General features: G+C 55.1%; 1 protein-coding gene across 18 annotated transcripts; it reads left to right on the top strand.

The window, feature by feature from the left end:
* The first annotated feature begins 2,505 nt into the window (after positions 1-2,505).
* Positions 2,506-16,242, top strand: Znf444 (zinc finger protein 444). 18 transcript variants are annotated; one of them, XM_027921182.2, is made up of 6 exons: positions 2,550-2,628; positions 5,475-5,615; positions 6,116-6,300; positions 6,475-6,821; positions 12,028-12,136; positions 13,183-16,242. In XM_027921182.2, exons 4-6 carry the CDS (start codon positions 6,504-6,506, stop codon positions 13,764-13,766), a joined length of 1,011 nt encoding a protein of 336 aa, XP_027776983.1. In that variant the 5' UTR covers positions 2,550-2,628; positions 5,475-5,615; positions 6,116-6,300; positions 6,475-6,503; the 3' UTR covers positions 13,767-16,242. The 18 variants fall into 18 exon arrangements, with proteins under 18 accessions (XP_027776984.1, XP_027776990.1, XP_027776978.1 ...); XM_027921183.2 differs by lacking the exon at positions 5,475-5,615 and having other exon boundaries at positions 2,506-2,595; XM_027921189.2 differs by lacking the exons at positions 2,550-2,628; positions 5,475-5,615 and adding an exon at positions 2,513-2,531 and having other exon boundaries at positions 6,244-6,300.
* Positions 16,243-16,526: the final 284 nt, after the last annotated feature.

The raw sequence follows: 16,526 nt of genomic DNA, 5'->3' as shown, positions 1-16,526 counted from the left end.
GCTTGGGTACAGAACTTTAGTGTAGATAAAGCAAGAATCGAAGGTGTTTTTAGGATCTTTGCTCCACCTGGAAGTCCTAGGTACTCTGCACAAGAACACGACCAAGTAAGTGGTAGTTCCTCTAGCCTGCAGGTAGGACATAAGGGGCCCACCAGCATGCACCAGAACCCCAACCCCCAGGCTCCTGAAAACAAGCCACCAGGCCCACCAGCAGCTTCTGATTCAGTAAACCAGAGGTAGGGGCCAAAAATTTGCATCCCAGGTGTTGCTGTGCAGCTGGCTTGGGGACTGGACTTGGAGAACCTGTGTTAGAGGAACACAAAGTGGCCAGTGTGCTGACGCACAGTGCACAGTGAGGAGGTGGGAAGGGGTGCTGGGCTGAAGGCCTCTGTGAACCAAGGACCCGACCCACACACACCCGGCCAGGCTGGAGGTGGTGGCTGAACCATCCCTCCCAATCCACTTGCCAAGCCTGTGCCCTGTGCCCTGGCTCAGGCCTGCAGCTTCTGAGGAGTGCCTGACCCTGTGTGGACAGAGGACACTGGATCTGAGGGCTCAGATCACGTGGGGAACTGTGCATACCAGGGTCAAAGGTGCACCCTGAAGGGCTGCAAACACGGCAGAGCCCCACCTCCCATAGGAGTGGAAACAAAAAACTAAAACAGAGCAACAAAATGTTATATGTCTATATGATGGAATGCTATTTAGTCTTGAAAAGGAAGGAAATCCTGACACATGCTACATAAACTAACCTGGAGGACACTGTGCTCAGTGAAATAAGCCAGCCACAAAAGTACCAAAAGTTCATGATTTCACTTATATAAGGTACCTAGAATAGTCAGATCCACAGAGACAGAGTAGGATGGTGGGGCTTAAGCAAGTGCTCAGCAGTAGACCACTTGCCTAGGCATACATGAGTTCCTGAATTCCAACCTCAACACAAACAATATGATGATGATGATGTTAGGGGCTGGGGGTGTACTCAGTAGCAGAGCACTTACCTCCCATGTGTGAGGCCCTGGGCTCAATTCCCAGTCCAACAATAACAAAAATGGATGGTGGTTGCCAGAGGCTGGGGAGAGTGAATAGAAAGCTATTGTTTAATGGATGCAGATTCAATTTTGCAAAATAAAGAAGTTCTGGAGGTGGATGGTTTTGTATAACAATCTAAATGTACTTAAATGCCACCAAAAGGTACAATAAAAAAATGGGTCAATAAAGCAAGTTTCATGCTATGTAAATTTTACCATTAAGAAAAAAGAAAAAAAAATCCCTCTGGCTGTGATCTGCAGAAGGAACTGGGTGCAGGAGGCCAGAGAGCAAGCAGGTCAATGTTCAGAGGGGGCAAAGCAACTTGGACCAGGTTAGCAGTGGACGGGAGAGCTGTGGACAGCTCTGACTAAATCGCATTTCAAGACTAAATAGCATTCCATCATAGTCCTGACTATTCTGAAGGCAGAGTCAACAGGACCTGCTGTTAGAATAGATGTGTATGGGCGACTGGCATGGAAAAAGAGACTCAAAGACCACCCTTCGCTTGTGTAGGAATGGTGGAAGAGGAGACTCAAGGTCCACCCTGCCATTTTTGGCCTGAACATTTGGATGAATGATGGACACGTTTAAGATGGTGTAGCAGAAAGAAACCAGTTTCTTCTCGGGAAAGGAAAGTAGTGAAACATTCTCGACTGCCCATTTTATGTCAGAGATGCCTTTTAAGAAATCCTGGCAGGCAGGGAGGGAGAGTCTGGGATGGGCGGGGCCTAGGAATCCAAGTGGAGGTGTGAAATAGGCCATTAGATAACACAGGAAAACGAGACCGGGGTTCTAGGAGCAGAAGAGGCTTGGATGACAACAACACGTTAGGCAGGCAGAGGGGGGCCTTACAGGTGGGGCAGGGCAGTAGGCCACGGTGGGTAGGCCCGCCAGTTAACCGCCGTGACACCTGTGCATCCACGAATTCGGTGAGCACTGTAACCAGCTGCCTTCTGGCGGATGCTTGCTAGGTACCCGCCTCCCTGTCCCTGCAGGGGTCTTCAGAGGTACTAGAGGTGCGGGGCTTCTCGCAACCTGCGGCCGAGGCGGCGGCTGCGGCAGGACGGAGAGCCCGGGCCGGACTCGCCTCCTGCCGGCCGAGGCTCCTGGGTCCCGGAGGCGCTTCTCCGGAGTGAGGAGAAGTGCCAGCCCTCACTTCGTCTCCGCGACGCCGCCGCCATGGCTCCGCCTCTTCTTTCGAGGCTGGCGCGCTGGCTAATAGGAAGCCCCCGCATGAATTCGGGGAAACGTAGTCCGAAGACCGCAGCACTCAGTTTGCGTTCGCGGTAGTCTATTGGGCGCAGGCCGCGCTCCGATGCATCTTGGGAAATGTAGTTCTAGCGCTGGTGGAGACGCGGGGCGCAGCGAGGACCAATGGGCAGCCGCCTTTGGCGCGATGCCCCCTGGGAAGCGTAGTCCCAGAGCGGCCCTGGAGGAGGGGAGTTGTTGGGCGGAACGGGCAACTCGGGGTGTGGGTGTTGAGGGGAAGGGGGAGCCGGGTGAGTTGGCGCAAAGCCTGCCGGGGCATGGAGTCCGGTGAGCTCTGTGCGCATGTGCGGGAAGGTGAGGGGCTTGGGGGGCCGCGCCGGGAGTGAGGTGAGCGAGGGGAGAGGAGGAGGGCTGGGCGGTGGACCGGGGACTAGGCGCTTCTGGGGCGCGGCCCGGGGCGGGAGCGGGCGGCGTCGGGGGCGGAGGGCTGTCCGGGGTGGGCCGTGGGGAGGGAGGCGGCCGAGCGCGACCCCACGAGGGAGCCGCCCCTTCGGGAAGGTGCGCGCGGGGTTCGGGGAGGGACCCGAGGCGGGTGGCGAGCGGCGGCCTGGCGTGCGCGCTGTTTGCCGCGTACCTGCGCCCCACGGCGCTGGGATTCCCGCGGGTGAGGATCGCGGCCCTGTTCCTTTATTTCTGGGTCAAGGGCGCCTGCCTCAGTAGCGTGCTGCAAGGGGACAGAATTCATCCTGTGGGCTTGGAGGTGGCCGGCCGTCTGGAGGGGCCGCCCGGTTAGGGTGGGGCCACTCCTAAGTCCTGTTTTGATGCCTGTTGCAGTTTATAAGTGTGTTTCAATCTGTGTGCTTGTTTCCCGTAGCATCTCGCAAGGGACTCTGGACAATCATAAGACTAAATGCTAACTTGAGCACCTAGACATCTTGCAAGGTGCTCTTCTCCGCATTTTTATTTTCCTTATATTATTTCTCACTGCGGCTCTTGGGCTAGTTTTATTATTTTTGTCCCTATTTTACGGCCCAGGAGATGGAGATTCTGTGTGTAAAACGTGTCCTTGTACTTTGTCCAAGGACGCTGGACGGTAGGTGGCAGAGCCGGAATTTGCTTCAGAGTTCTTTTGCTCTGAGTAAATATTTGGCCTGTGGGTGAGTGGCTTCTTAGCCAGGCATGGTTTTGTCGCCCCAGGAACAGCCAACGATAACTGGAGATGTTTGAGGTTGTCACACCTAGAAAGTGCTACTAGCGTGTAATGGAACGAGGCCAAGGATACTGCTAAACATCTGCACTGCACAGGACAGCCTCCTGTGACACAGAAATTGTCCAGTCCCAGATGCCATTAATGCTGAGGTTGTGAGTCTCAGGGGCCAGCAGGCCTTTATGGGACATTTGATCTATGCTGTACCGTGTCTAATCCATGCTTCTACTTGAGGAGCAGGGGCTACTATTGGTCCTGTATTAATTAAAGGTGGAGCTGATAAGCTTAGAGAAGGCAAGTCACATGGCCAAGTTGATGATGATGAGTGGCAGAGCTAGAAGTCTAGTGAGCCAGCCATGCTCCAGAGCCTGGCTCTTAACCATGACATGAGTCCAGCCTGTGTGGATGCTGCACCATGATGCTGGGTATGACTGGCGTGAGCCCTGGAGTCAGATCTGGGTTCAGTTCCATCACTCCTTTGGTGTACATTTCTCTGTACAGTGGGATCCTAGCTCAGGGCTGTTGGAAGGTGTTGCAGTGTAAGGCAGATGTCATTCCTTAGGTATCCAGGGTATGTGGCTCTGGGATGAACCCTGTGGCACAACCAGCCTGCCAGACAACAGGGTCACAGCTGCCTTCATGCAGATGGCAGAGAGTACTCCTTGAGGGACAGGTTGACCTACAGGGTGAATAATCATACTCATTATTTAGTACGTATTCCTGAACTGAGTGACCTCAGGTCCTAGCAAAAAGTCCTCCCTGTCCCAAGCAGCTTACTCTCTGCAACCCAGGCTTATAAATCAGGTCAGCCAGATGCCTGGACCTCACTCCCATTGGCTCAGAGTCCCTCTCCAGTGCACAAGGGTCTTTCCATGGTAGAACAGGTTTCTGTGAGGCTTTTGAGGCTTGGCACTGGCCCTGGTTTTCTGGATGCCTTCCTTGTTGGCTTCCAAGCCCATCAGACCTGGGTGGGTGGAGGGGATGCTGCAGCCTAGATTTGAACCCTGCAGAAGTGGGGTGAATTCAGGTTCTTCCACTTACTAGCTGGTGTTTCAGCAAGCTGTACTTTCTCATCTGCATGAAGGGGTGATGACACCAGCCCCGTGGGATTGGTCATCCTATAAAATTTCTGAGTGCCCACCAGAATTCTGGGCCTGGAATATATGGTGTCTTGCCTTCTTGGAGCTTAAACTCTAGTGAAGGAAGATGGAACAGCAATATGGTTAATGCCACATCTTATTAAATACTAAAAGAAAACTAGTAATAGGGAGGCAATGGAGAAATGCACATGGATGCCACAGCAGGGTGCATGGTCTGGGAGCATCTCCAGAGGGGCATCGAGGCCCCAGTGAGGAGATGGTTTCAGCTGAGTGTGACCATGGGCAGAAGAGCCATCCAGGGAGGAGACAGCAGGTGCATGGCAGAGAGGAGGAGCCAGGCATAGGCCCTGGAGTGGGAGCTACCTTGAGTGGGCATAGGAGGGAGCCTATGTGGCTGGAGTATAGAGAACAGGGAAGGAGTGCTGCACCAGAGGAGGGAGGCCTCTGCCAGATGGTTCATGCCCAACGTGGAGCCAGCACACAGCAGATGAACTCTTCATCTCATGATCACAGATCAGTTAGCAACTCTCAGCTGTGAGCCACAGAGGGCCTGGCCTGTCAGGGTGACCTGGCTTCAGTGTAACAAGAAGCCGGAAGCAGATCACTTTCCTAGTGTCATGAAAACAGTACTGAACCATAGTACCCCTGGAAGGCTCTCAGAGGTCTCCAGACAACCCAGGACCATGACTCCTGTCCAGAGTTTCTCATCCTTGGCACTGCTGACATGTGAGGGCAGATGGTTCTGACTGGAGGCTTGTCCTGTGCACTGTAGGATGCTGACCAGTACCTCTGGCCAGGGTCCACTGAGGCCAACAGTGCGGGGCTCTCTCTGTGCACTGACAGACCTGTTTGCAGACCTTGCTAAGTGTCCCCTCTGGTAGCATCACCCATTCTGCAGCCGTAGCCTTGTCCACCTCTGCCTTCAGGAATGAGAGGGATCAGTGCTCCTCAAGGAAAGACGCGAGTTCCCTTCCCCTGCCCACCACAAGACGCAGGGCAGCCTCTGCAGCCGGACATGGCCTGAGCAGCCCCGGTGCTGTACCTCCCCTTAGACTCCAGCCTTAGAAGTAAGCGTCTATGTGTTGTCCAGGCCACCCAGTCTGGTCCTTTTTTTTTTAATATATATTTTTAGTTGTCCATAGACTTTGTTTATTTGTTTATATGCAGTGCTGTTTATGTGCAGTTCCTCATGCATGTCAGCCACAACTCCAGCCCCCTGTGATGCTTTTTTACAGCTTCCTGAACTGAATCTGTTTATGAGGCTGGAGGCTGAGGTCAGAGTGCAGCTGGGGGTGGGGGGCAGGTGAGGCCTCTTATTGCAGAGGCCACCTCACTGTCCTTGCATGGCAGAGAGGAACCAGTCTCTTACAAGGTCATAGTCCTATCCCACTGCTCCCCTTATCTCACTTAACCTGCTCCCTCCCAAAAGCTGGAGGAGACACAGACACGTGGGTAGTCCTAGGGCCGAAGATCAGCCCCTGGCTATTTAGGAGGAAGAGGGTGGGTGGTGCTTGCTCTTGAGGCCTCCTTATAAGCCCTGTACATGTTTTTAATCCTCACCTTGAAGCTGTTGGAGAAGCTTGGAGGAGCCTGAGGTACAGCAGTACCCAGGGCTGCCCCCAGGGAGGAGCAGGGCCAGGGCCAGGATTTGAATCCGTCTGTTCCCAGGAGGAGTCACAATCACCCTTTCTTCAGCACAGCACCTCACAGGGACCTCGATTGACCTGTCCTACCCGTGGCCAGGAGAGACAGGCAAGTACTGCATCTGACAAGGGAGGAAGCTGAGGTCAGAGAGGGCAGTGGAGCTAGGATGCTGCCCGGCTTCAGACCTGTCTGGGCCCTGCGGTCCCCTTGGGCACAGGGGAAGGCAGTGGTCTCTAGGGGGATGGAGCTGGGTCCTCACTTTCAAAATTCCCCTCCCCACAGGTGCTGCCACCCCCAACCCAGAAGGCCCCATGGAGGTCCCTGTGCCCCAGCAGCTGCCAGTGAAGCAGGAGGGCGGGGTGGCCGAGGCCCTGACCCTGGACTCCCCGTGGCATCGCTTCCGCCACTTCCACCTGGGCGATGCGCCAGGGCCGCGAGAGGCACTGGGGCTGCTCCGTGCCCTGTGCCGGGACTGGCTGCAGCCGGAGGTGCACACCAAGGAGCAGATGCTGGAACTGCTGGTGCTAGAGCAGTTCCTGAGTGCCCTCCCCGCGGACACCCAGGCCTGGGTGTGCAGTCGAAGGCCCCAGAGCGGGGAGGAGGCCGTGGCCCTGCTGGAGGAGCTCTGGGTGAGCTGGCAGGGGGCGGGGCTGCGCAAGAGGTTCCCTGGCCACCATCTCCTCGGGGCCGGGGAGGACTTTCTTAAGAGCCCGCTCTGCACTGCAGAGGATGCCAGCCCTCAGGGCATGGGGGAGACTGCACACACTCGGAACACACAACCAAGGTGCAGCCCAAGTGCAGATGCTGCAAAGCAGACACGGGTGAAGTTCAGAGAACATCTGGCAGGAAGAGGGCACAGGAGCCACTCTCCTTTCAACACCTGCCGCCCAGTAGGACCCAGGCCCTCAGTTACTGTGGTGCTTGCTGGAAGGACTCTCAGGGCTCCTGAGAGCTGCTGTGTGTAGGGAGACATGCTGTTCTGGAAGGGTCTTACACATCCCCTCTGTCCACCCATGGGGTCCTGTACAGGGCTGCCTGCCCTGTGGCAGTGCGTGGCAGCGCACACAGCACCATCAGCCAGGGGCCTGGCCAAGCTGGTGTTTACTGGGGCCCGTCTCCGTCTCCGCCCTGCCTGGAAGTCAGCTGCCGCTGTGTGGCTCCAGGTCCCACTCTAAATCCCTTGTTGTGTTCTGGCTGGCCAGGCCTTGAGGGCTCAGGGATGACTTCCCAGAGGCCAAGGCCAAGGCCTAGCCTGCTCTTAGGGCAAGGTTAAATTCCTTACAGGGATTTGCAGACATAACCCCTTTTTCTAGAAGTCTTGTTGGTGCACAGCCATGGCTCTTACTTCTGTGTGGTCTGGAGCCACAGCGACAAAACTGGCCTTCTAGCCTTTCACAGCACTGGGCCAAGCCTGGTGGCCCGCCAGGCCAAAAACCTTGACCATCTGGGCCTTTGCAGAGGAAGCTTGTCTACCCTGGTTTAGAGCCATGCTGTCCTGGGGAGATAGAATGTAAGCCACACGTCTTCCCAAGTGTTCCAGCAGCCACATTAAAAGAGGAAAAAGGAGACAGGCAAGTTTGGTTTTAATACCCAGGGTCTAAGGCATTTTCCTTTCAACATGTGGCCTCAGCCACCATGTGGGGCTGGTGAGGAGAAGCTGGAGCAGATATGCGTGCTTGTAGGTGTGGTGCAGTCAAGGGGAGCAGCAGTGGGGTGAGGCGTTGGGAAGAACAGTGACAGTTCATCCTCAGGGGACTGGGGCATAGCAGAGGGAAGGGCAGCATCTCCAGGTCTCTGAGCAAAATTTGGGTGCAGGGGAGTTGGATGTCCTCTTGCTCTTCCAAGTGACCTCCACCTCCCACTCCAGCCACCGCCTCTGGCTCCCTTCTCTAGCCTGGCCTTTTAGGCTCTCTTCTCTTCCTCTGGGCCACACTTACCTCTTCCACCCTGTGGCCACCCCATGCTCACCCACTGGCTGCTCAGGCCTTCTCCTCACCCTTTCTGGGTCACCGTGTTCTGGTTTGGGTGCTGTAACAGACCACCAGTGGCACGTGGCTTACACACAGCTCCTGGGCCTGGCTTCCTCCCTTTGCAGACTCTGGGAGCTGGAAAAGCCGCCAGAATATATTTGGCCCTGGAGACTCCAGAAGGAAGGCGTCCCTGCTAGCACCTTGATTTTAGCCCAGAGACCCATTCTGAACTTCTGGCTCCAAAACTGCAAAATGATAGATCTGAGTTGATGCACTTATGCATTTGACGCGTGACATTTCATAACCACCACAATCAGACTATCCCAGCACCCCAAAGAACTCCCTTTGGCCAGCTCTGCTGTCTCCGCACTCCCTCACCCCTGCGTCAGCCCAGCAGAGAAGCATCTGCTCCCAGTTAAGGGAATCCTGGGGTGCACAGCCTTCCAGGCGGCTTCCCACTCTGCAGAGTGTCTTTAAGGCCACCCTGGCATGCTGTGACCTGGACCATGTTAGATGTGTCTCCACTTCTCCACTCAAGCAGGTGGGCTTCCAGTTTCCCACTGTCTTTGGGAATCAGCTGCTGTGACCTCCAGTGTAGGTTTCTGTTGGAGGTGCTTTCTGGTTTTCATGTATCCATTTGGGCCCTGTAACCAAGTGTCAAGGCCAGGCAGCTCATAAACGGCAGAAAGCCATCACAGTCTGGATGCAGAAGGCTGAGGTCAAAGACAATGGTGGGTTTGGTGAAGGCCCCTTTCTTGGTTCCTGATGGCACCTTTTCTCTGCATCCTCCAAAGGCAGGAGGGGCCAGGAGACTCTGGCCTCTTCTGTTCACTCCGGAGAGCTACCTTCACAACCTCGTACCTTGCTGGCACTACCTCCTGGGGGTGAGGCTCCCAGCTGGGGAGTTGGGGCAAGGCGCTCAGCCCACAGCAGAGTCTTTTGCTGGCTTCTGAACTGGCCGTTTGTTTTCTTGCTGGTGAGTGTTGAGCATTGTTGGTATATTATGGATATAAGTCCTTTGTCGGTATTAGAATTTCACATTTTTAAAAAAGCTCCTCACAATTTGTTTACCACTGGGGTTGGCAACCACTGGCAAGAGAACATCTCCAAGGGCCCTGGAGATGTTCCCACCTGGTGGTAGCCTCAAGACTGCAGGTGAATAGCTCTCTCTCTGAGCCCTGACTTAGTCTACGGCAAGGTGGGAGTGCATGTCCACCTTGTGGGGGGAGTGAACAAACTCAGAACAACCCTGCACAGAAACACCCCTTGGTGGCCAGTTGCTGTTACTGCTTTTGGCTCATTCAATTGCCTCCTTGGGCATTAAAATGTCCTTTTAGGTAAGATGGTAAAGTCATAGTAATTACTGTTGCTTTTAACTTGCATTTGTGTATCTAGCAGAAAAATCCCTCCCATTTGGGGAAGGGAGGGAGTATGCTGGGGGAATCTAAGTGTGGGAACCGGTAGCCTTCCCTGGCCCCAGGGGCTTTGCTTAGCCTTGCAGGTTCTAGAGGATGGAGGGAGCCCCTCACTAAGATGCTGGCCTTGATGAATTTGCTAATTTGTGTGTGTGTGTGTGGCTGGGGCTCGAACCCAGGACCTCACCCATGTTACTGCAAGTGCTCTATCACTGAACTGTACCCTAGTGCATTACTTTTTTTCTTTCTTTTTTTAATGGTACTGGGGATGGAACTCAGGCACTTTACCACTGAGCCACATCCCCAGACCCTTTAATTTTATTTTTTTGATGGCATGTTGAGCCCTAGCCAGATTGTAGATTCAGCCTTTCTCAGATAGGAGCGTCATCTTGTTCACTGATGTGTCCCTGGCACGTAGTAGTTACTAAGAAAATGCTTGCTTTGGGGGAATGAATAATCTTTGCGCTTCCTGGAAGTACCCAGTTTGACATGGGGAAGCCCCAGCATAATCTGCTTTCCCCACTTCTGTTGAGAGAGAATCTGATCTGCCCAGAGAGCTCAGATGACTTGTTTGTAGTCACCCAGCAGCTGGTCTCAGCACACAATAGCTAAAGAGGATTATTTTGAGACATGGGGGCAGGGCACTAGCCAGCCTACCCAACCCAGAGGAAGACTGGTGGGTGGCCAGGAAGCAGGGGGTTGGGGGAGGGGCCTCAGGCAGAGCCCTGGAGCACTACAGAAACCCAGAAAAGGAAAGGAAAGGAGGGGATCCTGGGTCCACAGGTCAGGCAGGAGGTAGTGAGAAGCAAAGGTGTGTGACCAGAAAGCCCCAGACTTGTACTTGGGAAGAATAAAGTTGTAACAGACCATCAGCAAGTTGGTGAGGAACAGAGCAGGGGTGAGAACAGCTCACCCTTGGAGAGAACAGCTCTATGCACCCAGAGGAAGTACACAATTTCTGGGAAATTGTGCTCATGAGGAAGCAGCACATCTGCAGTCCAAAAGCCAGAGGAGGTGAATCAGATATTTATCAAAGACCTCCACAAAAGGTGTCAAGCCAGCTTCCCCTGTGGTGGTGCGCTCCTGTAATCCCGGTGTCTTGAGAGGCTAAGTCAGGAGGATTTCAAGTTCAAGGCCAGCCTTGAGAACTTAGTGAGACCCTGTCTCAAAAAACAAAATGTGCCAGAGATGTACTCAGTGGTTTAATCCCCAGTACAAAAAGAAAAAAGCATCAGGCCCCAGCAGTTCTGTGCTGCCAGCCCTTCCAAGAAATGGCTCATCTTGTCTTTTATAAACTATCTGAGAACACAGAGAAGGTGGGACCGCACCCAGCCCATTGTGCAAGGCTGCCAAACCTCCCCCCAACTGGCCTAGCCATGCAAGGACAGCCCAGGAAAAGCAAGGTGTAGGCCCATCTCAAGGAAAAAAGACACAAGAATCCCAAATAGGATGTGAGCCGGCACCTGGTAAACTGGCATGTTGAAGGCAAGCCGGGTTTAATCAGACGCACAGATATTCATCCTGAGGAAACCTCCATAAAGCTCTGACTTTGTGACCTGAATCTAGGGTTCAAGGATGGGCCTGAGCAGGGTGGAGCTAGAGCGCGTGGCAAAGACCAGAGCCATCTCCAAGGGATGGTCAGCAGCCCATAACCACTGGAGCTGCTTGAGTGGTCAGGAGTTAGTCCCCATCTCCCAACACGAGGCATTTCCAGGAAAGGCTGGAGTCCTCCCAGAGTGGGGCCATCAGCATGGCCAGTGTCCCCAGGGACTGGTGATTCGGGTGGGAGAGGCTCATGTTCCAAGCAGAGTTCAAGTGAAGGGGTGTGGTGTGTGTGGTCCTGGGCCAACTCCACCAGCCCAGAAGAACTACAGTCATCTGGGGCAAGGGTTTGAGGAATGGCAACCATGGCACAAAGGACCTAAAAACAGACAATCCAAAGCTTTTCTTTGGCCTTTGGGCTCTTGGCTGGTACCATCTACTCAGAAGCTATCCACCATTTGTGCTGAGAGAAGCCCTGGTTCTCAACTCACTTCATTTTTTTTTTTTTTTCCTGAGTTAAAAGTAGCTTATAGGTTCTGCAGTTTATCTAAAGGACAGCAAGAAGCCACAGTGAGATTTACAACAGGTGTGTGAATTAGTTATCTGATGCTATGGAAAAAAATCACCCCAAGTTTAGGAGCTTAAAGAGACACTGAAGCCCAGTTTGTGTGGGTCATCAATGTGAGAGTGGCCGGACAGGTGGCCTGGCTAAGGGTTGACAGGGCGGAGGACACACCTCCCAGACAGCTCCCTGACACTGGTTTCCAGAGGCCAGGGGAGCTTCTCCAGCACAGCTTTGGGTTTGCCTGGAGCAAACCAGTCCGATGACTGGTTGAAGTGGGTGAGGGAAGGGAGGTACAGGCTGCGACCCGGTCTCTCAATTTGGAATGTGGTATCTCTCGTTTCAGGGACCAGCCACCTCCCCAAATCATTCAACAGCAGTGAGGGTATCTCAGGACACGACAGAAGGCTCCGGGGTCAGTGTCGGAAAGGAAGATAGAGGGATGGTGCCTTTAGGTGAGCAGTGGCTCTTCCCTACATTCTCCTGGCCCCCAGCACTAGGGGTCCCTTCTCTCCCTTGGCCCCTGCTGTCATCCACTTGTTCAGTGACGGGCCGAGGCACCAGAACCAGAGATGACTCTGGCATGTCTCTGCCCTTGGGGAGCTGGCGGTAGATGGCGTCAGACTGAGGAGGGCAGGCCACAGGAGCAGTCGGTGAGAAGCACCGGCTGCAGTGAGTGCTGCCTCTGTCCAAAGCCCTCAGCAGCCCCTGGAGAGAAGGTCTTGCTCTCTGTGTTTTGTGGCTACTGATAGTAGGTGCTAGAAAGGGCTGTCTGGAGAGCAGTGCTGGCAGCCCATTCCTGAGCCTGTGCACCCAGCCCTCAGCAGGTCCCCTCCAGTGGAGCCCGCCCCATCTCCCACAGTCACTGTGTCAGGGTGTGACGCTCTGGGCCTACTGCCTTGGATGGGAGTGCAGTCTTTAGGGCAAGGAGGGCTCGCCATTGTGCAGCCCCTTTGGAGAAGGGACCGCCAAAGACGTCCACCTGAGGAAGAGACTGGTGGTCTAGGCGGAACCAGTGCTGGAGACCAGGCGGGAGGGTCAAGCTGAGCTCACAATGTAAAACAGGAAAACCAAAGCAGATGGGGAACCTGCAGGAAGGCATAGGCGCTCATCTGACTGTCTAGTTTGGTTCCCAGTCACCCCGACACCTCCCATCCTATCTCCACCCAGCCAGACGGCCACCGCCGTGTCTTCCTGGTACCTTCCTGCCGCTGCTGCGCTTCATCGTGTGGCCACCCCAGCGCGGCATCTGCACTTGCCCTATCCCTCTGTATGCTTGTTCCTCCCTCCCCCACCTGTCATTCCACCGGTGTTCGTCCTGTCACCCCTCCCCACCCACACGTCCGTGTCCCCCACGCAGTCCATCTGTCCACTGAGTATTCACCTAGGCCTGGCTGCTCGCCAGCCTTTGTCCAGACCCGCAGACACTGGTACTAAGTCTGCCTGCCCCGCCCGCCCCGATCGCAGCCCACAGCGGGCCCCTGACCCTGCGCCTTTCCAGCAGGAGATGCAGTGCCTGGGACTGAGGTGCCGCCAGCAGCAGGGGACACCCGGGCCGTGCGCCCCTACAAGCAGGAGCCGGGCAGCCCACCGCCAGCACCTCCAGCGCCCGGCCTACCTGTCTTCTTGGCAGCCCCAGGCGCCGCGTCCTGCCCGGAGTGCGGCAAGACGCCCCTGAAGCCGGCCCACCTGCAGCGCCACCGGCAGAGCCACTCCAGTGAGAAGCCGCACGCCTGTCCCGAGTGCGGCAAGGCCTTCCGGCGCAAGGAGCACCTGCGGCGACATCGCGGCACGCACCCTGGCGGCCCGGGCCCGGCCCTGCGCCCACTGCCCGCGCGAGAGAAGCCACACGCATGCTGCGAGTGCGGCAAGACCTTCTACTGGCGTGAGCACCTCGTGCGCCACCGCAAGACGCACTCGGGCGCGCGGCCCTTTGCCTGCTGGGAGTGTGGCAAGGGCTTCGGGCGCCGGGAGCACGTATTGCGCCACCAGCGTATTCACGGCCGAGCGGCAGCTAGCGCACAGGGGACCGCCACGCCGGTCCCTGAGGGCGGAGGCTCATTCCCACCCTGGCCTCTTGGGTAGCTAGCTCACCGCCCTCACACTGCCCACGGCCTCCCTTCGCCTCCCCCAGCCCGCCTTTCCCTTCCCACTCTTTCTTTCCAGATGCCACTTTCCAGTTGAGCCTCACTGTTGCCTCCTTTCCTCCCTTGGCGAGCCTTCAGCCTCTCCTACCCCTGTGTAAAGGGCCTCGCTTCTCTCGTAGCCCTCCTCTGTTTCCTCCTTCCTCCCCCTGCCACCCTTTCCCTGCGGCGAGCAGAGTCAGGGTCCCACTCGCTAGAGAAGAGCCTGGGCAAGGAGTAGTGGCGGGGCTCCTGGGGTGAAGGAGACCCTGAGGAAAGGGCTGGGTCTTGTCCCCAGGCCAGATGGAGGCAGGAAAGGGAGGGGCGAAGGTTCTGACCCGCTAGACCCAGCAGCCAGGTGGGGCACCTTGGTCTGGGGCACCTCTCTGCGACCCAGGTGAATGGGTGCCTGCTCCTGGGAAGGTGGTCAGGAACCACAGTTCACCAGCATCGGAGACTATTAATAAAGTCGCTGACTCAGTGTGTAGCCTGCTGTCCCAGGCTGTCACCATGCCTACAGCCCTCCAGGACTGAACCTTTGGGCCCACCTCAGACCCTCCTGAAGTCTGGGCTCAGCTCTGGGGGCAGGGGTGGGGCTGCCCCATGCTTATCTTACAAAGACAGGGAGGAGGTTCAGAGAAGGGGCCCTGCCCGTCTCCAGCTCAGTTCTGGACCCCACTCTTCCTGGCTGTGCAGCTTCAGGCAAGACGTGTCTCTCTGAGCAGCAGCTTCCACATCTGATATAATATCCACAGTGGTGCCTTGCTGAGGCTGCTGCTTTAGCCATGCCATCCTGGGACATTCAAGGACCCCCAGGTATCAGTATTAGTAGGTGTCTTGTGCGGCCCGTTTGGCCAAGAGGGAGTCTCCAGTCCTGCGGGCAGGCCATGAGCCTGCAGCCTGGCTCTGGGAAGGGGCGCTGTCTGCTGTCCAGTGCACAGGCTCTGGCCAGACCCTGCTGGGTGCCTGCGTTCCCAGAGCTCGGCATTGCACTGCCCTGTAGCTTAGCAGGGAAACCTCAGTGGAGGGAGTGGGCAACCCTGGCCCCACAGCTCAGTCCTGGCAGGTTAGCAGGAAAGCATACGAGGTTGAGAGTGCAGACCCCAGTGGCCAAAACTAGATGGTTTCCTCTGAGGTAAGACACAGGAAGCCTAAAACAAATACTGTCCACATGGGCAACAGGAAGCTTTAAGGGGCACTACACGTGGGGCATAGGTTGAAGCAGAACAATCTAGAATATAGGACTACTGTAGGGACAGACAAGGTAGGGCCTGAAGACAGCAGGAAACAGTTTTATTTGGCTGCAGCCAGGCTCAGAGGGCACAGCTTTTGTTGTAATCAATTAATCCCCTGAACCCCGAGTTCAGGTAGTTTCAGAACTTAAAACCCAGCATGTAAGGGGAGGGGCTCAGAAGTTCACATGAAAGCAGCTTTTTCTCTCACTGTTCTGGGCAAGTTAACCCTTCAAGAGCAGCACCTGAGAAGGGGGGAGCTTCTCCCCTTTCATTCCTCCCCTGCCAGCTGTTACCACAGAGCCCAGTTGGTAACTTCTCTTAGAAATGTCAACATCTCTGTGAAGCCCAGCTCAAGACCAGAGGCCTTGTTAAAGGGTCTGTCTTTTTTTATTATTATTTTTTTTAATCTTTGCATTTGAAAGCACACTTCTACAAACTACTATTCTGGATAAATGTTTGTGAAAAACTAGTAAAGGGGTGTTAATCACCTGGAGTGCTGATTTCTTCCAGGCTAGGAAGCCTGGAAAATACAGCAACAGGAAAATAGGAAGTTTACCTGCATTGAACTCTTCTATAGAGACTCTGCTGTTGATAGTCCTAAAATCAATTATGGTGAAGATTTCCGGAGAAGCTTAATTAAGATTTTCTGTGGAGGAGGGGGTGCCACTACAGGAGCATATCATGGGCCACTCCCCTCCACAACCAGGAAGACCCTCACACACATCCAAACAGACTTGTAGAGAGCTGTTTGTCCAAGGCTGCTTGGCATGGCAGAGGATTGGAGTGCCAGGAGCACCTGTCACCAGAGAGGGGAAGAGGAGGCACATCACTTGAGGGAAGTCCGAGAACTCAGGGACAGGTCAGCTGAAGGTGCTGGGACCCTTGGGAAATGAGACCTGGATTGAGGACCACGTGCGGGGGGTCACACACCAAATCCAAGCCCTTCTCCACCCTGAGTCAACCCTTCCTCTCTCAGCGGCCTGCTAGCTGGTCCTGAACCCATTCCAATTCCTCTTCCAAAATACTCCCCAAACCAGCCTCTCTCCCCATTTTCATCACCCACATGGGCCAAGCAACTTCCCCTATCTTCTTGGACAACTGGAATGACTTCCTATTGTCACCAGAGATTGGAGTTATCTTCTCAGCTGGTGTTCTCACAAAAGACAAGCAAGGCACAAAGTGTAGTAAAAGTATGGCAAAGACCTTCCGGCTCTGAATGGACAGTCCATCAGGTTGGCAAACCTCTGCTGCGCATGCTTCTGTCCGCAGGTATCTAGGCACAACCGCTGGGGAGAAGAGCTACAGTTCCTCTGACGTCATGGTGCTGTGCTGATGAGCATCCTGTCATCCTGGCCCACCCACAGGTCCTAACTGGAACTGGTCTTACCAAGCTTATGTTGGTGGGTGCAGGTCTTAATGTCCTGCTTCCCCAGGGACTTGGGGTCTTGTGACAACTGTGCTTTCTGGTGGCATTGTGCCTACTGGGC

This window comes from Marmota flaviventris, chromosome 18 (genome assembly GCF_047511675.1).
Source record: "Marmota flaviventris isolate mMarFla1 chromosome 18, mMarFla1.hap1, whole genome shotgun sequence".
NCBI classification, from domain to species: Eukaryota; Metazoa; Chordata; class Mammalia; order Rodentia; family Sciuridae; genus Marmota; species Marmota flaviventris.
This window is presented reverse-complemented; position numbering and strand designations above follow the sequence as displayed.

Bases quoted from the DNA above. Each gene is read 5' to 3' on its own strand.
- Znf444 (XM_027921174.2), top strand. From the start codon at position 2,559: ATGGAGTCCGGTGAGCTCTGTGCGCATGTGCGGGAAG. The intron at 2,596-6,216 runs GTGAGGGGCTTG...GTCTGTTCCCAG, and splicing joins CTGTGCGCATGTGCGGGAAG to GAGGAGTCACAATCACCCTT. The intron at 6,822-12,027 runs GTGAGCTGGCAG...CTCTCGTTTCAG, and splicing joins CCCTGCTGGAGGAGCTCTGG to GGACCAGCCACCTCCCCAAA.